Source organism: Corylus avellana, chromosome 8, assembly GCF_965113065.1.
Source record: "Corylus avellana chromosome 8, dhCorAvel1.hap1.2, whole genome shotgun sequence".
Classification (NCBI taxonomy): Eukaryota; Viridiplantae; Streptophyta; class Magnoliopsida; order Fagales; family Betulaceae; genus Corylus; species Corylus avellana.
This window is the reverse complement of record NC_142497.1, coordinates 6,192,854-6,216,467: the sequence shown is the minus strand read 5'-3', so window position 1 is coordinate 6,216,467 and position 23,614 is coordinate 6,192,854. Positions and strand designations below refer to the sequence as shown.

At 38.4% G+C, this 23,614-nt stretch overlaps 1 protein-coding gene and 1 pseudogene across 1 annotated transcript; both read right to left on the bottom strand.

The window, feature by feature from the left end:
* Window positions 1-313: 313 nt before the first annotated feature.
* LOC148584020 (threonine dehydratase 1 biosynthetic, chloroplastic-like) lies at window positions 314-18,745 on the bottom strand (annotated as a pseudogene).
* A 1,397-nt stretch (window positions 18,746-20,142) lies between these two features.
* On the bottom strand, window positions 20,143-22,316 carry LOC132163331 (GDSL esterase/lipase At5g22810-like). Its single transcript, XM_059573581.2, has 5 exons — window positions 22,079-22,316; window positions 21,680-21,810; window positions 21,348-21,581; window positions 20,889-21,144; window positions 20,143-20,336 (listed from the first exon to the last, which is right to left on the bottom strand). Exons 1-5 carry the CDS (start codon window positions 22,314-22,316, stop codon window positions 20,143-20,145), a joined length of 1,053 nt encoding a protein of 350 aa, XP_059429564.2.
* Window positions 22,317-23,614: the final 1,298 nt, after the last annotated feature.

Genomic DNA, 23,614 nt, shown 5'->3' with positions numbered 1-23,614 from the left:
CTACAATTGATCGAAATATTGAAAATGGGTGAGCTTCCTTACAACAAACCCAAAAACAAAAATCAATATTGCAAGAAAACAGATCAAAGTAGGAAATGAGCCAAACAAATGACTCGGTCCTCTTCAAATGATGCTCTCGATTTTGCAATTTTTAGTTTACCGTTCAAACGATTATCGAACTTGCTTCGAAGAAAGAGTTCAACATTGGAACCCAAGTAGTACCAGTCGAACACGCATGAATAGAGTGTGAAAACAAAATCTTTTTAAGCTAAAAACTTCATTATTCATATAGCCCCATAACTTCTATCATCCTAGATTATGTGTAGTCCATACTAACCACCTTAGGCGAAGGTACTAGGCATCTAAGTCACTTACCACCCAAAAATGGTTGAGATATTCAAGTTTGAGACAATGTCATTGCAGTGATGCATTAACTCCTCATTAACAAGTGACATAACTCTTTTAAACTTAAATTAGTGTTTTTGTCCACAGAATGTGCCATGCCAGCACAACGTAGGTACGTAATAAAACCAACAATAATATTTGTTTTGAGGATGATTGTCATAAAAAACAAAATGATGATCTTAGTTTCAGAAAATCCAGTGGAAGAAACGCTAAGAATAGAATTGGCTTACTGCACGTAGAAAAAGTACTTTGTTGGCATACCAATGGACAAAACTCTTTGAACTTTTCGCACTTCTCTGGAACAAATGTTGCAAGGACAGACTCATGCCGGCTACCAACATCAGCAAGTTGGGATACCAACCTTAGTCCATCAAAGTTCATGTTCGCTCCACTGGTTATTGCTACAACATTTTCACCTTTCAGTCCATAATATTTGCAATATGCTTCTGCTCCAGCAATGGCAAGGGCCCCTGCCGGTTCAAGTACGGCTCGCTTTTCCTCGAACATGTCCTGCAGCAAAAAGTCCAATTACAATTATAGCACTCAAATTACTATAGTGTCTTGCCAAAGTTCCATAGAAAGAATTAGCATGCTTAATTACCCACTCTTTTTCTTTCTTTCTTTTTCTGGATATCAAAAGCCAGAAATGACTCCATATTATATGATTAAGCAGGTCAAATTACAAATTGAAGCATGATATACTGCAAGCATACAAATCAAAATATTCAGGTTATGATCTTTCTAGTGCCATAATCTAACTAAACTATAAGGGTCTGCAATTTTCTTAATAAAATGCCCATTTAAGATGGCTTCTGACAAGGACTCTTTTGCAGCCCTAAAAATCAGATGTAGTCTTAACACTTTAGTGTGCACATTTAATTTTCATTTTTTTCATATTTTTTATCCAACTGAAGAGAAAATTTTCTTTGTTTCATTGGCTTTAAGAGAAATAATGAGAATACTAATTGATTCATACAGTGGGAATCAATTGTTTACTCTATTAGTGAAACAGAAATTTGAGAGTCAGAGGATCCAAATATCAGATAGAATTGGAAAAGGACACTGATAAACTATATAAGTAGAGACTCAGCAAGTAACCTTTTTCTTCTTAATTCTTACTCCTGGTTGTTGTATGAGTCATCTTGTCCAGTAGTATTAACCATCGAACAGTAAAATATTGTTCCAAAAGCAAGCCACAAAGCACACAGCAATTCTTATGAGCTGCGCTCAACAATTGTTTGGGCCTCATCGTGTACTAGGCAAGTATTGGATGTTCAACTTACTTTTTAAAACCTTGAATTTGGTTTAGGTATCAAGCATGGTGGCCTGCGTTATATATATATATGTGTGTGTGTGTGTGGGGGGGGGGGGGTGGGGAAACTACATTTACTCCCTCTAACTACCACCCTAGGGAGGGACTATAGGACCCATCTACCTTGAGCAAGTTGACACAACACCCTAGGCTACCTGGGGCAGTTGGGCCCCACAGCCTGCTCACTTAGACTGCCCAAATCTCTCTGCATTTGGGACAACTTAATTGTAGTGGATCGTCATCTCCCAATTAGATGGGAGTAAATGTTGTTCCCTATATATACATATAGGAATTTCTCTAACATTAAATGGAAACAGCCAAGACTATTCCATGTACGGTAAAATCAAAGGCCTCTGTGATGCAAGGTTCCGAGCTAAGAGTATGAAGAGAGACTCACCTTTATTGATGCACAGATAGCATCTTGGCTGACAAGAACTACTCCATCAATGAGCTCTCTGCATAACCGAAGAGTTTCATTTCCAACCACATCCACGGCTACCCCATCTGCAAATTTTCCTATTTTATCTAGCATAATTCTCTGCCGATGATATAAAGATAGTGCCATTGAGTTTGCGTCATATGGCTCCACCCCAATGATCTTGACCTACATGATAGATGTATACTGGTAGTGCTAATTATGGTTTTACGCAAATGTAACCAAAAGATTTACACACTGGCTAAAATAAACATTGTGAGATGCAAAGCACAGAAAGTGGAACAAAAAACTGAATAAGTAAAAGGGAAAATTGCAAAATTAGTCTACGGGATTTGAGATTATGACAAATAACTCTCTAAGGTTTCAAAACTGACAAATAACTCCATATGATATGCATGTGTAATAAATAACTCTCTCAGTACAAATTCCGGTCATTTTTCGGTCTGTGTCATTTTGAAATTATACATTTACTCTCAAACAAATTATAAAAGATTAAAATAAAAGAAGGGGGGGGGGAAAACATAAAAGAATAGAAAAAGGGGCACTTAGGGGGTGGTTTGGCCACCTCCTCTAGCTGGTCTAGGGATGGCCAAACCATCACCATAGTTAGCACCCATTTTTCTTTTTCTTTTTTTATTACCTTTTTTAGGGTAAATGAGTAATTTCATCATGGCCCCAGCAGAAAAAAAGTCAAAATCTGTACCAAGGAAGTTATTTGTTACATAGGCACACCACAAGAAGTTATTTGTCACCTATTTGTACAACCTCAAATCCCAGGACCAATTTAACAATTTTTCCTAAATAAAAAAATGGTCTCCGAGAATTTGTTCATTGATACAACATAAACTCAGTACACCTAATCAACAAATAAAATGAAAAATAGAATTATAGAAAAAGGAAGATGGGATTTCATTCCAACTTGGATGAGATTTGAAGCAGAAAACAGTTCATTAAACTTAACACGCACTCCGATTGAATCACACTATCAAACAGATAAATGAATCATCAAATTAATTTCACACTATATGTTACCATCCTCGTACTTATTTAGTCATCATGTTTGATGTTAGTACATCCATAGAATAAAAACTTTTAATCTGTACAACCAAATTCTTAAAGCATAGCAGAAAACTTGAGACAGTCCATATGCTGAATTCCGGGAATACTTTCTTTTTCCCAGACTTAAGATATCATTGCATCCATAAGCATCTTAAAGAAATTTTTCCATAAAGTTACATTTCTATTTCAAAAATGTTGCATACCCTTATTCAGCTTCAATAACATCCGTACTTCAAAACAATGCGCTCAAATCTCCTAAACTTGAAGAATAATTTTGATGACTTAAAGTCTTAAACAGTTAAACCCAGGAAGCTGTAATATATTTTCAGTTTGTATATTATTTAAACACAATAAGTTGTTTGTATACTTTTTCTGGAGTCCCATTGAAGTCGTAGGCCAAATGCATTTGCTTAGTTGAATTTTGAAGGAAAACATGTCACATACCTCAGGGTAAACTGCCTTCACATAGGCAGAAATTCCAGCTATTAGCCCGCCACCTCCAACAGGCACAAAGATTGCATGCAATGGAGCAGGCATTTGACGCACAATCTCCATTCCTACAGTCCCCTGCCCTGCAATGATATCTGGGTGATCAAAACCAGGAACAAACGTTCGACCTTCTTCTCTGGCCCGCTTCTTGGAATACTCTTGTGCTTCATCATAAGACTCGCCAACAAGCACAACTGTAGCACCCAACCTCTCCACCGCCTTCAGCTAAACAAATGTGTAATACCAAATAATTGGGATATCTAAAATTGACAACATAATGAGACAAATCAAAAGCTTTTTATCATAAATCAATGAATGTGATGGTAGGGAAAAAGGCTATCAACTTTGATTTCAGGAGTTGCAACAGGCATGGCGACGACTGCATCACAGCCTAGTTTTTGTGCAGATAACGCAACTCCTTGGGCATGGTTCCCTGCTGATACACAAATGACTCCCCTGTCCAACTGTTCCCTTGAAAGCTTGGCCATCATGTTATAAGCTCCCCGCAGCTTGAAGGAGAATACCTAGCAGTTTGAAGACATCAATAAAGAGTTTGGAAAACTGTTTTCTGTTCTTGAAATGTGGAAGACAAACAAGCACAAACAGCATTTCCTCAGAATGAACCCTTTCGACAAAAAAATCCAAAATGATGGTTTTCTTGTTTACAGGAACATTAATCGATCTGTTGAGATTAAATTGTTATCAAATTCCTGCATGAAAGACAATTTTCAAGAAGCAAAATCTCATGGTCTCGTAAAAATGAGGATTCTTTGAGATATTTTTCGAAGTTAGCACAAAGTATATTATCATCAAGAAAAAGTTCCATTTCATAGGAATATGCAAGTATGTAAGACACACAGCAGTTCAGTTCTCGCAGGTTGCCAATTCCTCATCAGTTGATCTTCCTTGGTCGATTCAGCTCCCGGCGCCATCTCCGCCATTGTTGGTGCCTCGATCTGAATTGGCTTCTCGGCAACCTGAGCCCTTTCCCTCTCCTACACAGAAGCCCAGTTGCTCCACAGCACCCAATGACCACTCGCTTAAGGAAAAATGTTTTCCGGCCCAAGAGACACATCATGATTGTCTCACTCTCAATTGTATTTCAGACCCCTCGGGCTCTTACTACTGATTTGGGCCATTGCAACTTTGGGCCTATGCATTGCAACTTTGGGCCTATGCATTGGGCCACATCTTCTAGATACTTGAGCGGCAGCAGGCCATGGAAAAAACCGATAAGAATTAAGCCCTTATGTTTGATGTGCGTTTGAAATGCTTAAAAGTGCGTATAATACTTAAAAAGTTGGTTTGAATAAAAAAATATCCGTTTCGTAAAAAAAAAAAATGAAATCGCTTTTAAGGGTTCAAAAAGCCTAAAAATGGTCAAAACGCATTTTTGGTAAAAACATAAAAATGAAGCTTTTCGACTCAAAAGCTCTATTTCTTAAGGAAAATGATAAAGGCACAACTTAAACCCAACTTTGGCACAACTTTTTTCTTAAGTTTTTTTTTTTAAAAAAAAAAAATGCATGTTGAGGAGAGAGAGAGCCTTAAACTAGAGAAAGAAAGAGAAATTTAGTTTAGAAGTTGGGCCAAAGTTGGGTTTAAGTTCTAGGTGTATCATACCTCATTTTTTAAACACAATCCTAAACATGCTCTAACTCGAATTGATAGTAATGTAGATAGGTAATATAAAAAAATTTATATGAAATACCCACTTATCTAAATAAAGTTTAGGCCGCCACCCGACATTTAGTGTCCCATGTTCGGGGATACAAATCCTCTCTTCATTTCTCATATATATATATATATATATATATATATATATATATATTTTCTTTCCAGAATGTAAAGTTGGTGCATCTTATATAATTTCAAATTATTTAAACTTTTTTTTAATTTTCATATGGAGTATCCCAATTGCTAACAATTGAGACAAATAATTGCATTATGTCCTAATAAAAACAGCACAATATGGTTTCACCTGCCATATCAATTTGGTGGGTTGTAAATGGATTTTCCGTATGTAATTTTTGTTTTTAGTTTTCAAAGTTTGAAAAACAAATATAAATACAGATCAAGAATGACTCATGACAAAAAATAAAATAAACCTAGGGCATGTTTGGATGTGCGTTTGAGAAGTCTAAAATTGTGTTTAATACTCAAAAAATCCGTTTGAAAAAAAATAAAATAAAATAAAAAATACTGGTTTAGTAAAAAAATTGAAAGCACTTTTAAATCTCCAAAACAACCTTAAAATGACAAAAATACACTTTTAACAAAAGTTTAAAAATGAAGTTTTTGCTAAAAAACGCTTCTTGACTTAAAAGCTCGATCTATTTCTCAAACACAATTCCAAACATACTCTTAGAGATATATTTTGTGTCATTTTTTTTTTGTAATTTTTTATTATTTCTTCTGGAAATTCATTATTGAATCCATGAAATTCTCAAATTCATTGAGGGATAGATTTTTACATCTTTTATAACAAAATAGATATGATTTGCAAAATAATGAAAAGGGAAAATTACACTTTAACCTCTAAAGTTATGGGCCATTTTCAATTCGAGCTCAAAAGTTTTAATTTTTGCAATTCACCCTCTCAAAATTTTAATTTTTTTCAATTCAGCCATTCCGTCAGTCAAAGCCGCTTTGACTGACGGAACAGTGATCACGTGCGTCACAAGTGCTTTGACTGACGAAACAGTAATCACGTTCGTCGCAAGTGATCGCTTTTGTTGATTTCTTCCCCAAAATGCCCCCATCTCCTTCGGCTTTCCACAATCTCTTATCCTTCAAATCTCAAAGTGTCAAGCTCACAGTCGACGTTTTCAATCTCTCAAACACAAACCCATTTCGAAAAGAACCCTCTACCTTCTCATATGAAATCCGTTACCAGTACTTCAAATCCTTCTCTCTTTGATTTCAATTTATCTGAGTTCTACGTGAGTTCCAACATGGCGGCCATTATTGATAGCAGGAAAACGATCGATTAGAAAAACAACCCAAAAAGAGGGAGGTAGAGGTTTCTAAACAACCCAGAAGAGTGGTTGATTTTGATTTTGTGGCAGTGTATGTATTACGTATACATATATATATATAAGAATTCGTTTCCTGAGTTTCTTAGTTCACATCGGATTGGGTTTCATAGTTCGTCTTTAAGACGATCGGTTGGGTTCATATATAAACATATATACTTAATATTATAATAACCCAACAAATAAATATCAATTAAGAAAACAAACAAAGAAAGTGACGAAAATATATTACCAATAATATCAACAAAAAGGCATCATTTGACAAAGTCCATCCCTCAAAAGTCTCAATCTGAGTCGTAGCGAGGATTGTGGAACGCTGAAGGAGATGGGGTATTTTCGGTACTAAAACGCCTGAAATGATCACGCGCCTTACACGTGATCACTGTTTCATCAGTCAAAGTAACTTTGACTGACGGAATGGTTGAATTGAAAAAAATTAAAACTTTGAGGATAAATTGCAAAAATTAAAATTTTGGAGTTCGAATTAAAAATCGCTACCAATTTTGGGAGATAAAGTGTAATTTTTTCTAATGAAAACAAACAATTCCCGTAAACTTACATACTTGAGGTTGAAGATCCTCCCTCTTGAGCCAAAGATGAACACCAAGCTTCTCCGAGAACTTGGAGGCATAGTCCAATGGCGTCTCCACCGCAACATCATAAACCTTAGATGACAATATCTTCGTCAAGTAGCTGGTGGCGCTGTGAACCCCGTCCCCACCCATCCCAGATGGCAGCGCCGCCATCTTTTCCGGCACAACACCGAGGAAGCCACTCTCATACACCAACGACTAAGACGAGACTTTCATCAGCTGGGGAACATGTGAAGAGGCCGACTCGGGTGGCGTCGTATTAAGAGAATCGAGCCCTGAGAGCTTGTGGAAGCAGATCTACTCCTTTGGGTTTGTCAATGTTGCAGTAATAATGGATGGTTGACTTTTGTTGGAGTACTTCGTCCTGATTGGTGGGAAGGTTGACTGCTCGGGTGTGCTACGAAATAGAAGAGTGGGTGATTCTCTCTACTATAGTTTTTTACTCCATCTTTCGTAGTAAATTTTTTCGTGATCGCCTCTGCCAATTAACATACCTCACATTGAGGGAACCACTTAAATCTTGGTGTTATTTTGTGTGTGATTGTTCTCGCCTTATTTAACCGTAATTATGATCACGTGTTTGTGCACAACACGCTAAAACAAGTTCAAAACACTAAAAACTTGTTCAAACCATTTTTAAAATTGTTTAAAATATGTCCTAATAGAGACCAAAATGCCCATTACCTCATTTGCGATAACGGATAATAACCGTAATAACCACGCCGATGCAAATAATAATCATATGATGCGAATGCATATGCGGATGTGAATACCTAAAAGTAAGAACCATGTCCTACAAAGTTCTTTCTAATATCTAAAATGAGTTGGGCATGTTGAACCCAAATTGAATATCATATAAAACCATTTAGACTTTTTACTTTCTTTCTAATTTTTTTGTTTTGTTTTTTCAATTCCCTGTTCAAATTGGGTCGAACCCCAGAAGCCCCAAGATAAAGCTTAAGCCACTAGTTAGAACCTAATTGAGATTGCATTAAGAAGTGTAAAAAGTAATTTTAATATATAAAAAGTTGTACCAAGTAAAAAGTTGGTCCGTTTGGTAAGAAGCTCAAAAAATACTTTTTTACTTTTTTACTCTAAAAAAAGACCAAAAAGCACTTTTGAAAAAAAACCTTAAAATACATTTATTTTTATTTTTTATTTTATCAAAAAACTCAATTTAACTTTAAAGGCTCCATTTTTTTTTAATGCAGTACCAAACATGTTCTATTAAAAAAAGTGACATGTCTCATTTTAATAGATTGGGTTGAAGGAAGTTCCTCCAACCCAATTTGGAGGAAAACTCTGCCCCACTTAATATACTCGTCGCATAAATTGGAAAGAAGTAAAAGATAACACAACCTAAACAAGTCTTTATTTTCTTTCTTGTCAGAAGATACATATATATGGAAGCAACTTTAACTAAAAATCGAAACACTGTTATACAGGAATGAATTTATCATTACTTTTCATTTAATCTGTAGAATTATACATAATCATACAAATCTCTATCATCTTCCATCCATATTATACAAACAAACCCACAAGAAATATAAATTAACCAAATAAACCCTCAATAACATGGATCTGTTGAAGAGAAAAACAGAATAATGTTGAGGTAGATGCATGTGTATGATAATTAGCTGATGAGCTGAACACCACTTGGGATCAAAGTTTGGACTATAAAGTTGTTTGCAGCCTCCGATGGATGAAAACCGTCCCAAAAGACGTAATATGATGCATTAACACACATGCCCAAAGAATATGAATTGCATAACATTGCTGTCGCTAGCACGCCTGATACACAGCAAGCCCTCTTTGACTCAAAAAACCCTATAACCACTCATTTTATTAATTATGAAAAATTAACAAATCTATATATGGAGGACCATACTACATAATAAATATCCCCCGACTGCTACGAAAGCTTAAGAAAGCCGAGGAAAAGTACACGCACTGATGCTACCATGCGACTGCCGCGCTCATATACACATTCTTAATCTATTTTATAAAGTCTCTTCCACTAGGAGGGAAGTTTGATTTGACAAGAGTAAAAATGTGTGTTTGAGGAACCCAAGATCAGAAGTTTAAAGGTTGGTCTCCAACCAGTTAACAACCCTCCTTAAATTCCCACCTCCCTAACACACTACAATCAGTTATTACAGTCCTTCTTAAATTCCCACTTTCCTAACACACTACAACCAGTTATTACAGCCCTCCTTAAATTCCCACATCCCTAACACACAACTGTTGATATAAGATTATATATATTATAATTATAATGGGGATTTCAAGATTTGTCTTGGCATCCGTTTTTGTTTTTCTTGGGCTATTTGTGGCTAATGGGCAATATGGTGATGGGCAGTATGGTAATTGTTTCTGACATCAAACCCCGAGTCCCCAAATTTAGGACATTACAGGCCCATACTGCAATGTTCTTATTCAGGGACTCGGGTTTTGATGTCGGAAACAATAACCATACTGCCCATCACCATATTGCCCATCAGCCACAAATAGCCCAAGAAAAACAAAAACGGATGCCAAGACAAATCTTGAAATCCCCATTATAATTATAATATATATAATCTTATATCAACAGTAGTGTGTTAGGGAGGTGAAAATTTAAGGAGGGCTGTAATAACTGGTTGAAGTGTGTTAGGAAGGTGAGAATTTAAGGAGGGCCGTAATAACTGGTTGTAATGTGTTAGGGAGGTGAGAATTTAAGACGGGCTGTAATAACTGGTTGTAGTGTGTTAGGGAGGTGGAAATTTAAAGCAGGCTGTAATAAATAGTTGTAGTGTGTTAGGGAGGTGGGAATTTAAGACGGGCTGTAATAACTGGTTGTAGTGTGTTAGGGAGGTGAAAATTTAAAGCAGGCTGTAATAAATAGTTGTAGTGTGTTAGGGAGGTGGGAATTTAAGACGGGCTGTAATAACTGGTTGTAGTGTGTTAAGGAGGTGGGAATTTAAGGCGGGCTGTAATAACTGGTTGCAGTGTGTTAGGGAGGTGAGAATTTAAGGCGGGCTGTTAAACACACACTAATCTTGGAATGACTCCCCCTGCTGATATACACACTAATCATGACCAAACACACACTAATCATGACCAAGAAAATAAAGAGGGACGGTTGAGAAGTTGTTGACGGATGACCAAACACACATTAATCATGAGCAAGAAAATAAAGATGGTCGGTTGAGAAGTTGTTGACGGAATGACTCCCCTGCTGATACACAAATGACTCCCCTGTCCAACTGTTCCCTTGAAAGCTTGGCCATCATGTTATAAGCTCGCCGCAGCTTGAATGAGAATACCTAGCAGTTTGAAGACATCAATAAAGAGTTTGGAAAACTGCTTTCTGTTCTTGAAACGTGGAAGACAAACAAGCACAAACAGCATTTCCTCAGAATGAACCCTTTCGACAAAAAAACCCAAAATGATGGTTTTCTTGTTTACAGGAACATTAATCGATCTGTTGAGATTAAATTGTTATCAAATTCCTGCGTGAAAGATAATTTTCAAGAAGCAAAATCTCATGGTCTCATAAAAATGACGATTCTTTGAGATATTTTTCGAAGTTAGCACAAAGTATATTATCATCAAGAAAAAGTTCCATTTCTTAGGAATATGCAAGTATTTAATACACACAGCAGTTCAGTTCTCGCAGGTTGCCAATTCCTCATCAGTTGATCTTCCTTGGTCGATTCAGCTCCCGGCGCCATCTCCGCCATTGTTGGTGCCTCGATATGAATTGGCTTCTCGGCAACCTGAGCCCTTTCCCTCTCCTACACAGAGGACCAGTTGCTCTCCTCTGGCCCCACAGCACCCAATGACCACTCGCTTAAGGAATAATGTTTTCCGGCCCAAGAGACACATCATGATGGTCTCACTCTTATTGTATTTCAGACCCCTCGGGCTCTTACTACTGATTTGGGCCCTTGCACCTTTGGGCCTACGTGTTGGGCCACAACTTCTAGATACTTGAGTGGCGGTGGGCCATAAAAAAACGGATAAGGATTAAGGTTCTGTTTGGGTGTGCATTTAACACTTAAAAAGTTGGTTTGAAAAAAAAAAGTATCCGTTTGGTAAAAAAAAAAAAAAATGAAAGCGCTTTTGATGGTTAAAAAACCTAAGCCAAAACGCATTTTTGATAAAAACTTTAAAATGAAGCTTTTAGACTTAAAAACTCTATTTCTCAAACACAATCTCAAACATACTCTAACTCGAAGTCAGGGCCGGCTCAGGCCCTAGGTGAGTTAGGCCCTCCCTTAGGGCCCCCAATTTAATAAGGCCTACAAAAATATTTTTTGACTTAAAAAAAATTTGGAAAAAAAAAAAAAATTTATTTTGGACCAAAAAAAAAAATTCAAGGCCCAAAATTTTTTTTAATAGGGCCCAAAAAAATTTTCATCAAAATTTAAGGCCTCAATTTAATAAGGCCCCAATTAATAAGCCCTTTATAAATTCTAAAAATAATTCAAAAATAAATAAAATAAAGGGACAAAACATTAAAGGCCTTACATCATTACATACCAATTCCCTAGAGCTCTACACGCCTAACACCCACAATACACGCCTATATCATGCAGTCATGCTCTTAGCCTCTTTATGGAATTTTTTTTTTTTTTGTTTTTGGTAAAAAAATATATTCGTTACAAATAAAACATTACCATTTATTTTCTATTTATTATTTAGCCATCTAGGAAAGCTAATAGCCAAAAATATAAACTGCTGTTAGCCTAGGAAGCTTACCATATGCATTTTAAATATCAGAGTCTCTCTATTTGCCACTTTATCTCTCTTCTTTGCTTGTTCTTTTCTGAGTTTTTCTTCTCTGCCTATATCATCATTTTCTCTTCCTCTCCGACTCTGAGTGATCGAGTGTCCTGTCCTATCTCCAAGAACTACTTCATAATTCATTTGCCAAATCAGGTTTTATTGTTCTATTTTTATCATTTATTTTATTATAGTCATAATTTTTTTTTGATAAATCGTGTTTGTTTAATTTGTTAGTATTTTTAAAGTATATATACTTAAAAAAAAAAAAATTAGGCATAATTTCAAAGTTTTGCCTAAGGCCACAAAATACATTGAGCTGGCCTGCTCGAAGTAATAATAATTTAAACAGGTAATATAAAAAAATTTATGTCCCCCCCACCCCCGGCGACGGTTAGTGTCCCATGTTGGGGGATAAGGATACTCTCTCCATTTCTCACATATATATATATATTTTTTTTATTTACAGAATTTAAAGTTTTTGCATCTTATATAATTTCATATTATTTTTTTTTTAATTTTCATATGGAATATCCAATTAAATTGCTAACAATTTAGGCAAGTAATTGCATTATGTGACTATGTCCCAATAAAAACAATAAAAACAGCACAATATGGTTTCACCTGCCATATCAATTTGGTGGGTTGTAAATGGATTTTCCGTATGTCATTTTTATTTTTAGTTTTCAAAATTTGAAAAACAAATATAAATACTTAGAATGACTCATGACAAAAAAATAAAATAAATTTAGAGCATGTTTGAGTGTGCATTTGAAAAGCTTAAAATTATGTTTAATAATTAAAAAGTCTGTTTGAAAAAAAAAAAAAAAAAATACTGGTTTAGTAAAAAAAATTGAAAAAGCTTTTAAGGATCCAAAAAATCTAAAAAATGACCGAAACGCACTTTTAACAAAAGCTTAAAAATGAAGTTTTTGCTAAAAAACGCTTTTTGACTTAAAAGCTCGATTTATTTCTCAAACATGCTCTTACAGATGTGTTTGGTGTCATTTTTTTGTAATTTTTTTTTTTCATTTAATTTCTTTTAGAAATTCATTATTGAATCCATGAAATTCACAAATTCAATGAAGGATAGATTTTCACATCTTTTATAACAAAATAGATATGATGTGCAAAATAATGAAAACAAACATTTCTCGTAAACTTACGTACTCCTGGTTGAAGATCCTCCCTCTTGAGCCAAAGACGAACACCAAGCTTCTCAGAGAGCTTCGAAGTATAGGAGGAGATGATTGAAATAATTTTGCCTTGCTTATTTTCATTGATACGATGGGTTTATATACATGAGATTACATTTACATAATAGGAAGAAAATACAAATCAAATAAATGATTTCCATTTTAGAAGTAGCCGTTGCTGCATTTATTTTTGATTGATTTGGGTTTCCTTGTTGATGGTAGCCGTTGCTTGATATGTGGTTGCCTTGATTTGAGTTTTAGCCGTTGCTGTAGTTTCCTTAGAGAGAGTGGTTTCTTGTTGACCACATGTAGGTTCAATACGCCCCCGCAAGCGAGACATGGTACACACGATGTGGAGCTTGGACCGCATGGTGAAAAAATGAGGTGAGGCAGTGGGTTTGGTGAAAATGTCAGCGATATTATCTTTGCTAGAGATGAATCGGACGTCAAGAGTCTTGGAGGCGACTTTGTCACGAACAAAGTGAAAGTCGATTTCAATGTGCTTGGTGCAGGCATGAAAGGCAGGGTTGGCAGTGAGGTATGTGGCGCCAATGTTATCACACCAAAGGGTGGGAGGTGTGGGAAGAAAAATGCCAAGTTCGCGGAGCATGGATTGGAGCCATATGAGCTCGGCAGCGGTGGTTGCAAGAGTACGATATTCGGATTCGGTGCTGGATCGAGCAACAGTCCGTTGTTTGCGTGAGGACCATGAGATAAGATTAGGGCCAAGGAAAACACAAAACCCACCGGTGGATTTCCTATCATCGGGGCAGCCAGCCCAGTCAGCGTCAGAATAAGCTTGGAGGGTGCGAGAGGGTGACTTGCGAAGAAGGAGACCAAAGGTGAGTGTAGATTTAAGGTAGCGCAAGATCCGTTTAACAGCTTGAAGATGAAGAGAGGTAGGCCGGTGCATAAACTGGGAGACTTTGTTGACGGCAAAGGAAATGTCAGGTCGAGTGAGGGAGAGGTACTGTAAGGTACCGACGAGACTGCGGTAAGTGGAGGGGTCGGGGAGGGGATCCCCAGTGAAGAGTGAGAGAGAATGTGCGGTGGACATTGGGGTCTTGATAGGCTTGGCTTCGGACATGTTGCTCTTTTTGAGGAGGTCAAGGATGTAGCGTTGTTGAGATAAAAGGAGACCATCAGGAGTGGTTATAGCTTCCATACCAAGAAAGAAATGGAGAGGCCCTAAGTCTTTGATGGCGAATTCAGCACGTAGAGAGTTTAGAAGGTCAGTTGTGCCATGAGGTCGGGAGCTAGTGATGAGAATGTCGTCAACATAAATAAGGACGTACGTAGTGCATTGAGGTGTGTGGAGGATGAACAAGGAGGAGTCAGAACGGGATCCGACAAAACCAAGTTCCAAGAGGCGATCACTAAGGCGGGAGAACCAGGCACGAGGGGCTTGTTTGAGGCCATAGAGGGCCTTGTGTAATTTGCAGACATGCTGAGGAAACTGAGGATGGATGAAGCCAGGGGGCTGGGCCATGTAGACATCTTCGGAAAGCCAACCATGGAGGAAGGCGTTTTGTACATCAATTTGTCGAATGAGCCAACCTGAGGAGATGGCGAGGGACAGAACAAGTCGAATGGTTGTTGGTCTGATCACAGGGCTATAAGTATCTCCAAAGTCAATGCCAGGTTGTTGGTGGAATCCTTTAGCAACTAGGCGAGCTTTGTGACGATCAATGGATCCATCGGCTTTCCGTTTGAGACGAAAAACCCATTTGCAGCCAACTATATTCATTGTGCAGGTGGGAGGAATGAGAGTCCAGGTGTCATTGCGGAGGAGGGCATCAAACTCGATGTTCATAGCATCACGCCAGGCGGGGTGCTTCGCTGCTTGGGAGTAGCAGCTGGGTTCGATCTCGTCGAGGTTGGCAGTGGCAAGGAGCGCTTTCGGAAGCGGGTAGCGAATTAGACCATCTGGAAGAGACTTGGGCTTGAAAATGTTGTTCTTGGACCGAGTTTGCATTGCATGTCCTGGTTGAGGCATGGGAGGTGCAGAGGCTGGAGAGGTGACAGGAACCTGCAAAGAGTCAGAAGAAGAACTAGTATTAGTAAGGGCAGGTGTGTGAGATGTAGGAGGGGATGGCGGGTCAGGGGATGGAATGGCAGTTGTTCTTGGTGCATCGCAGGGTGAAGTAGATGATAGGGTTGGGGTAGGAGGGTTTGGGAAGGGGGGAAAAATAGTGGTCTGGGAAATGGGGGATGGAATTTGGGGGAGTTTAGGAGGGGAGGTGAATGGAAAAAGTGATTCATCGAAGTTGACGTGTCGGGAGATGTAGATGCGACCGGTTGATGGATGAAGGCATTTGTAGCCACGGTGAGAGGGACTATACCCAATGAAGATGCATGTGTCGGAGCAGAAATCGAGCTTGTGTTTGTTGTAAGGGCGAAGATAAGGCCAACAGGCACATCCGAAGACGCGTAAAAAACTGTAATTTGGTCGGAGAGAGAAAAGTTTTTGAAAAGGTGATGTATTATTGAGGATGGGTGTGGGTACGCGGTTGATGAGATAGCAAGCGGTTTGAAAAGCCTCAGCCCAATATTTGAGAGGGGCGGAGCAATGGGCCAAAAGGGTGAGGCCCATTTCGACAATATGTCGGTGTTTGCGTTCCACAGACCCATTTTGTTGATGGGTATGTGGGCACGTGAGTCGATGATGGATGCCATGGGATGCAAAGTGGTGACGCAATTTTTGATATTCACCACCTCCATCTGTTTGGATGGATTTAATTTTACGATCAAATTGGCGTTCAACATAAGCCTGAAACTTAGGAAAAATAGAGAAAACATCAGATTTGCATGCAATGGGGTAAAACCACGTGAATTTACTAAAATGGTCGACAAAAATAACATAAAAGCGTGCACCATTATTTGATAAAATAGGGGAAGGTCCCCAAACATCAGAAAAGACAAGTTCAAGTGGGACACTTGATTTATTTTCAGAAATATTAAAAGGAAGCTGATGACTTTTGCCTCGCTGACAGGCCGGGCAAATAGGAGGTTGCTTATTTTTGGTAACTGGAAGTTGAAATCTAGTGACGACATGACGAACAATGCGATCAGCAGGGTGGCCGAGGCGAGCGTGCCAATCCACGAAGTTAGCACGTTCACTAGATAAAATACTAGGGGGTGCAGCTGTAGGTGAAAACCAATGGTAGAGGCCGTGTCTACTCGAGCCGTGGTGCAGAATTTTCCCGGACGTACGATCCTTGACAAAAAAAACAAGAAGGGTGAAATTCCATATAAACATTATTATCAGAAGTGAATTTTTGGACTGAAAGTAAATTTTTGGTTATTTTAGGAACATGTAAGACATGACGTAAAAGAAAATTAGGAGAAAGTTTAGAGTTGCCCGTATGTTGGATGGCAAGGTGGGTACCATTGCCCACTTGGATTTCATCGGGTCCATCATACGCTTCCGAGTGGAGATTCAAATTGTTGAGGTCGGAAGTGACATGGTGAGTGGCGCCGGTGTCCGGATACCAGTTGAGATCCCGGGTTTGGGCCTGAGCAGCAGTGTAGGCAGTGAGATTGGGCCCTGTAGTTTGAAATGCTTGGTCAAATCTGTGATAACAAGTCATAGCAGTGTGGCCCAATTTGCCACATACTTGGCAGGTGGGCCGAGGGCCTGGGCCTAAAAGAGAGGGGGACCCATGTGAAGATGAGGAATTGTGAGAGGGAGGCGGAATATTTCCACGCCCCCTTGTTCTGTATTGCCCAAATGAGTTTGGGGCAGAACGGTGCTGCCCATGTGAGGAATGGGTTCTCATGGAATTGAGATGCCGTCCTCTTCCACGATGTGGATTCCGGCCCCGTGAAGCAAGGTTGGCGGCGACAAGGAAAGTGTCGTTCCGGTGGTGTTGTTCGAGTCTGGTTTCGTGAGCTAGCAGATGGCCGAGCAGATCGTCCATGGTGAGAGGTTCAATCCGGGTAGTCAAGGACGTGACGAGGGGGTCGTATTCGGGACCCAGTCCGGCAAGGAGCGACGTGGTGAATTCGTAATCGCTGAGTTTGTGACCGGCGGCAGCAAGGGTGGCGGCGGTTTGCTTGAGCCGTTGAAAATATGCTGTGATGGAGGAATTGCCCTTCTTTGCAGTAGCAATTTCGTAGTGAAGCGTCATGGTACGAGCTCGTGAAGCTGAAGAGAAGGTGCGTGCTAGAGCAGTCCAGAGTTCTCGGGCAGTGCGGCACCCAAGGACTTGGGGCAGCAATTCTTCAGAGATGGTGGACATAAGCATGCTTAAAATAAGCTGGTCCTGACGAAACCACCGAAGTGTCTCTGGATCGTTGGAGATGTGGAGAGAGCCATCAATGGCGTTGGAGGTGTGAGGATGGGGAGGCTTGTTGGTTCCATCCACAAAAACATAGAGATCGTGACCTTGAAGAAAAGTTTTAAGTTGATGGTGCCAAACCAGGTAATTGTTTTGGGTGAGTTTAGAAATGGATTGGGCAAAATTTGAGAGAGATGCGGGTGATGGGTTTGAGTTGTTTGGGTTGTTTTCATTTTGGGTAGGGGGAATGGGATTGGTGACGTTCTGGGTAGAGGGGTTTGGGTTGTTTTCATTGTGGGTAGGTGAAATGGGGTGGGTGACATTCTCGGCAGAGGGTTGTGGGCTGGTTTCAGAGGAGGTGGATGAGGCCATTGGGTATGCAGTTTAAGTGTTTGATAAAACACTTCAGAGAGAGGAAGAAGAAGCAGAAAAAAAAAAAAGGAGACAACGTGGGTTGCTCGTTAGTGCTCTGATACCATATAGGAGGAGATGATTGAAATAATTTTGCCTTGCTTATTTTCATTGATACGATGGGTTTATATACATGAGATTACATTTACATAATAGGAAGAAAATACAAATCAAATAAATGATTTCCATTTTAGAAGTAGCCGTTGCTGCATTTATTTTTGATTGATTTGGGTTTCCTTGTTGATGGTAGCCGTTGCTTGATATGTGGTTGCCTTGATTTGAGTTTTAGCCGTTGCTGTAGTTTCCTTAGAGAGAGTGGTTTCTTGTTGACCACATGTAGGTTCAATACGAAGCATAGTCCAGTGGCGTCTCCACCGCAACATCATAAACCTTAGGTGACAATATCTTTGTCAAGTAACTGTGAACCCCGTCCCCACCCATCCCAGATGGCGGCGCAGCCATCTTTTCCGGCACAGCTGCACTGAGGAAGCCACTCTCATACACCAACGACTCAGACGAGACTTTCATCAGCTGGGGAACAAGTGAGGAGGCCGACTCGGGCGGCGTCCTATTAAGAGAATCAAGCCCTGAGAGCTTGTGGAAGCAGATCTGCTCATTTGGGTTTGTCAATGTTGCAGTAATAATGGATTGTTGGCTTTTGTTGGAGTACTTCTTCGTCCTGATTGGTGGGAAGGTTGAGTGCTCTGGTGTGCTGTGAAATAGAGGAGTGGGTGAAGCAATGAAGCAGAGAGCTTCCATTTTTGCACAGAGAGAGAGAGCCGAGTGCTTTCAGACTAGTATAAAAGACCTTCACAAACATTACTATATATATAATATTCTCAAATGTTCTTGTTGGAGAGATGACTTTCTATAAAGAATGTCAATATTATAAAGTTTATCATGAGTACTAGATAAGATCTAGGTAGGAATACAACGAAAAAACTATATTGACGTATACAACTTGTTATCTTCAAGAGTTGTCATTATTTATCTTCAGCAAGCCATAACTATGGCTCGTCGTCTTTATCTTTCCCATCTTCTTCTTCTAGTTGAGTCCCATTCGATTGCTACCTCTTATCATGATAATGTTCTTAGATATATTTATTTATACATATATTATATATATGTATATAATGAATCATCTCCATTTCACTTAGAAAAAAATAGTGAACGACAATCTCTTTAAAAATGGTAATCCACCAAAATCACGTTTGGTTTGATCATCACACTAAAAAATCAAAGAAATAAAAAGACTTCTTGAGGGTCAAACTACCGATAGCTCCTTCAAGAAAGGCCACGTACCAGAAAACACTTGAAAGACCGGCGGCCTACAAGCCAAGGCCTATTAGGCCGGCGACCTATGATCAGAATCCGAAGGGCCCATAGAATTATGGCCCAAACGACCCAGCAAGGACCCGGATACACCATTTCTTGAATGCAACTCCCAACAGCCTCACCCTATACACTATACCCCCCTCCCCAAGGATAACGCTTAAGCCACTGGTTAGAACCTAATTGAGATTGTGTTAAGGAGTGTAAAAAGTATTTTTAATATATAAAAAGTTGTACTAAGTAAAAAGTTGGTCCGTTTGGTAAGAAGCTCAAAAAATATTTTTTAACTTTTTTACTCTAAAAAAAGACAAAAAAACACTTTTGAAAAAAAAAACCTTAAAATAAAGTTTTTTTTTTAATTTTTTAATTTTTTTTTTTTTTATCAAAAAACTCAATTTAACTTTAAAAGCCCTATTTTTTTTTTTTTTTTTTTTTTTCAATACAGTGCCAAACATGTTCTATTAAAAAAATGAACACATGTCATTTTTATAGACTAGGTTAAAGGAAGTTCCTCCACCCAATTTGAAAGAAAATTTTGCCCCTCTTAATACAACCGTAAGCAAGTCTTTATTTTTTTTCTTGTCAGAAGATACATATATATGGAAGCAACTTTAACTAAAAATCGAAACACAGGAATGAATTTATCATTACTTTTCATTTAATCGGTAGAATTATATATAATGATACAAATCTCTATCTTCTTCCATCCGTATTATACAAACAAACCCACAAGAAATATAAATTAACCAAATAAACCCTCAAAAACAAGGATCTGTTGAAGAGAAAAGCACAATAATGTTGAGGTAGATGCATGTGTATGATAATTAGCTGATGAGCTGAACACCACTTGGGATCAAAGTTCGGACTATAAAGTTGTTTGCAGCCTCCGATGGATGGAAACCGTCCCAGAAGACGTAATCTGATGCATTAACACACGTGCCCAAAGAATATGAATTGCATAACATTGCCGTCGCTAGCACGCCTGATACACAGCAAGCCCTCTTTGCCTCAAAAAACCCTGTAACCACACATATTATTATGAAAAATTAACAAATCGATCTATATATGGAGGACCATTTTACAAAATAAATATCACCCAACTTCTACGAAAGCCTAAGGAAGCCGAGGAAAAGAACAGGCACTGACACTACCATATGCGACTACCTTGCTCATATACACACTCTTCATTTATTTTATAAAGGCTTTTACTGACTTGGGCGTCAGAGTATTCCCAATATTTCGACGGGCTGACCTTTTGACAACCCTTCCCCTGTTTTGTAGGAGGAGCTCCCTTCCTAAAAAGTGGGTTGAGGTCACTATGGGTGGTCCGCGTATGATCTACATTAATATACAATGGGTTTGGTCTCATAGTACTAGAGGCTTGATGAGCTATATATATGACGAGCCACTTTCTTTTAGGTGTCTAGCCTAGGAGTAATTAATGTTTATCTACCCTACGTACGATTACAACTCTTTTACAATTTACTAACATGCATGCGTCTACCAAAAATAAATAAATTAACATCTTTCGATTCATGCTTACGTGAACATAGAGAAGTAATCCACGTACCATTTGGAGTAGGATTTGTGGAAAGATTGAAAAGAGGTTGGTAGATATCAATGACAACCAATATGAGACTAGAAAGGCGATTTTGCAGCCTCTTAGATGTGGCATTGAGCTTCTTATTGAAAGAAACTGCATCATTGTTTAACCTTTCCACACACTCATTCGCACTCAACCCATATAATGTCATGGCTGCTGGCAGGCATCCCATTGGGGGTAGTGTCGTCACTCCAATTCTCCTCGCTCCCAATGCATATAGGCTCTATCACAAATGTTTCTTAGTTTATCAATTAATGCATACGAATTTTGTTTATTTTTTCTTAATTCGTACAAATAATATACATAAAGATAAAAGGTAATCTTGAATGTTTGTTAATGTTCTTATTTCGAAGAAAAAATAAAATAAAAAAGGAGAAAGATAAGTATAATCTAAGTTTTGAGAAGTGATGTGAGGAGAAGAGGGACCCGAATGAAATTTGTATAGGAATGCAAGAGAATGTCCGAGAAGCGATCAAACGAATAGGTGGATTGAAGAAGAGGATCAACATAATAGTTCTGAAGAAAGTCACTGCTCCCAGCACTAAGAAAGTAGATTGCACCAGATGTTATTCTTGAAGCATTTGATCTCCCTGCAATTTCCACCACCCTACGCCGATACTCCCTGTAGTACTCCAGCTGTTGACTTAATGAGATTGCATGCTACAATATCACCAAAATGTACAACATATATAATATCATACCATACCATATATATATATAAGAAAAAGCTAGAATTTTAGTCTTGTTAATGTATTTACATATAGGTCGGCTGTAGCATCAAAATAACCAGATGCAGCTGAAGCAAAGTTTGCACCCATCAAGAGGTTATTTCCGCTCGCTTCTATGCTAAGATAATCTTGTGGATAAGAAGTGAAGCCTAGGCTTTCAGCTGTAATTTAAAAAAACAAAAAAAATAAAAAATAAATAAACCCTTAAATGAGAAATCCATTAAAGAACCAGTAGAAAGCATTACTATTAACAGAGAATCTTTAACGCGAAAGGGTTGATTCGAGTGGTAAGTCACTTGGCCCTCTGCTTCATGAAACATTACGTCTAAGGTTCAACCCGTGTAGAAGGGGCGTTTTGCCTGGATACCCAAGTTATAAAAAATAAATATAAAAAATAAAAAAGAATTGGGGAGTTTGAGAATGATGAACCAGTGAAGTCAGCGGCAAGCTTTCCATTGCAGAACCTCCCGGTTGGTTGTTTAGTGACAAAGTCTCTTCCATAAGGAGGGAAGTTAGCTTTTATAAGGGTGACGAGGTTGTTATTGTTACCGACATCAAAAAAAGAGTCCCCAAATATGAACAATGCAGGAACACGCTGGCCATCAGCCACAAATAGCCGAAGAAACAGAAGAAGAAAGGAAGCCAAGAAAGATCTTGAAAGTCTCATTATATTATATATATATATATATAATATGATATCAACACTTTGTTTCTTTCTTTATTTTCTAGGAGATATAGATAGAGGAGGCTTTGAAGATGAATATATAGTTATAGCTTGGAGGTGGAGGCTTGGAAGTGCAATAGGTAACTGGTTGGAGAGCAAACACAGATGGTCGGTTGGGGTCGGTTGGGAATTAAGTTACTGTTTCAAGAAACATGACCAATTTTCTATAAAAATCTTTCATGTGTCCACATTAATAAATGATTGCAATCCTTTTTTAGAAAGTTCCGGAAAGAAATGTCAATATATATATACATACATGGTTGAGTTGTAAAAAAATAAGTTTTGTTTGAATTGATAGGTGGCGTACCATGTTAACTGCTATTCTCTCTAAAAGAAACCTTAATTAACCTATGTATTCTTTTTCTTTTTCTTTTTAACTCGAGAAAAGCTTCTCTTCTTCTTTTTTCATGTTCAACTTTCTTTGGGCTAGGGCCACTTTGCTATTTATCTCTCACCACATCACTTTTTTATCTTGCAATTATATCATGATGCAGATTAACCTTTAGATGAGTAATGTTATATTTTAGACTGTTATGTAATTATCATACAATCTTGTGAAAAATTAAAAAAAATCAAAGGATAATTTTCATTGCCACGTCATTCCAGTGATATGGTAATCATATAACTGTTTATTAAATAATGTTACTCTAACTTTTATCAAGCTTTGATATAAAATTGACACATCAATTTGGAAATATGTGGAAAATAAAGAACTTTAATGAAGAACAAAGAGAGAATAAAACCCACAAAATTTAACTCAAACAAAACAACAGGAAATACAAGGAAAATAAAGAGAAAAAAGAAAAGAAAGGAAAAACCAAAACAACAATCGAAAAAACAACAAAAAAAGCCATACAAAAAGTAGTGTTGGTGGGGGAGAAGGTGGAGGAGTGGCAAGAGAAGCCCGCTGACTGAGGCGTGGGGAACACGTATCGACGTCTGAGGTCCACGCCAAGTGCATGGAGCTCACGCTTCAGTGCATGAATGGCTGGAGGCGGAGCGTAAGGTGGTAGTGGGGAGCTGGGAGGCCGGCGAGGATGGTGCATTGGCGCATGAAGACCTCGGTCGACTATAGGAAAGTCTATCGGGTTTTATAGAAAACTCATCTACGAACCATGACAGATTTGGGTTGTAGGGTGGAGGACAGCAAGCGACGAGTGGCAGGGAGCTGGATGGTGAAGGAGGCAAGTGGCCTTGGGCAGCAGAAGGTGGTGAAGAAACACTATGTTAGAGGGTGGAAA

What these genes read in the sequence shown, in the direction of transcription:
- LOC132163331 (XM_059573581.2), bottom strand. Translation starts at nt 22,316, where the DNA reads ATGAGACTTTCAAGATCTTTCTTGGCTTCCTTTCTTCTTCTGTTTCTT. An exon ending in GCTTGCCGCTGACTTCACTG is followed by an intron (nt 21,811 to 22,078) that starts GTTCATCATTCT and finishes TTTAAATTACAG; the next exon opens with CTGAAAGCCTAGGCTTCACT. An exon ending in ATGCTACAGCCGACCTATAT is followed by an intron (nt 21,582 to 21,679) that starts GTAAATACATTA and finishes GTGATATTGTAG; the next exon opens with CATGCAATCTCATTAAGTCA.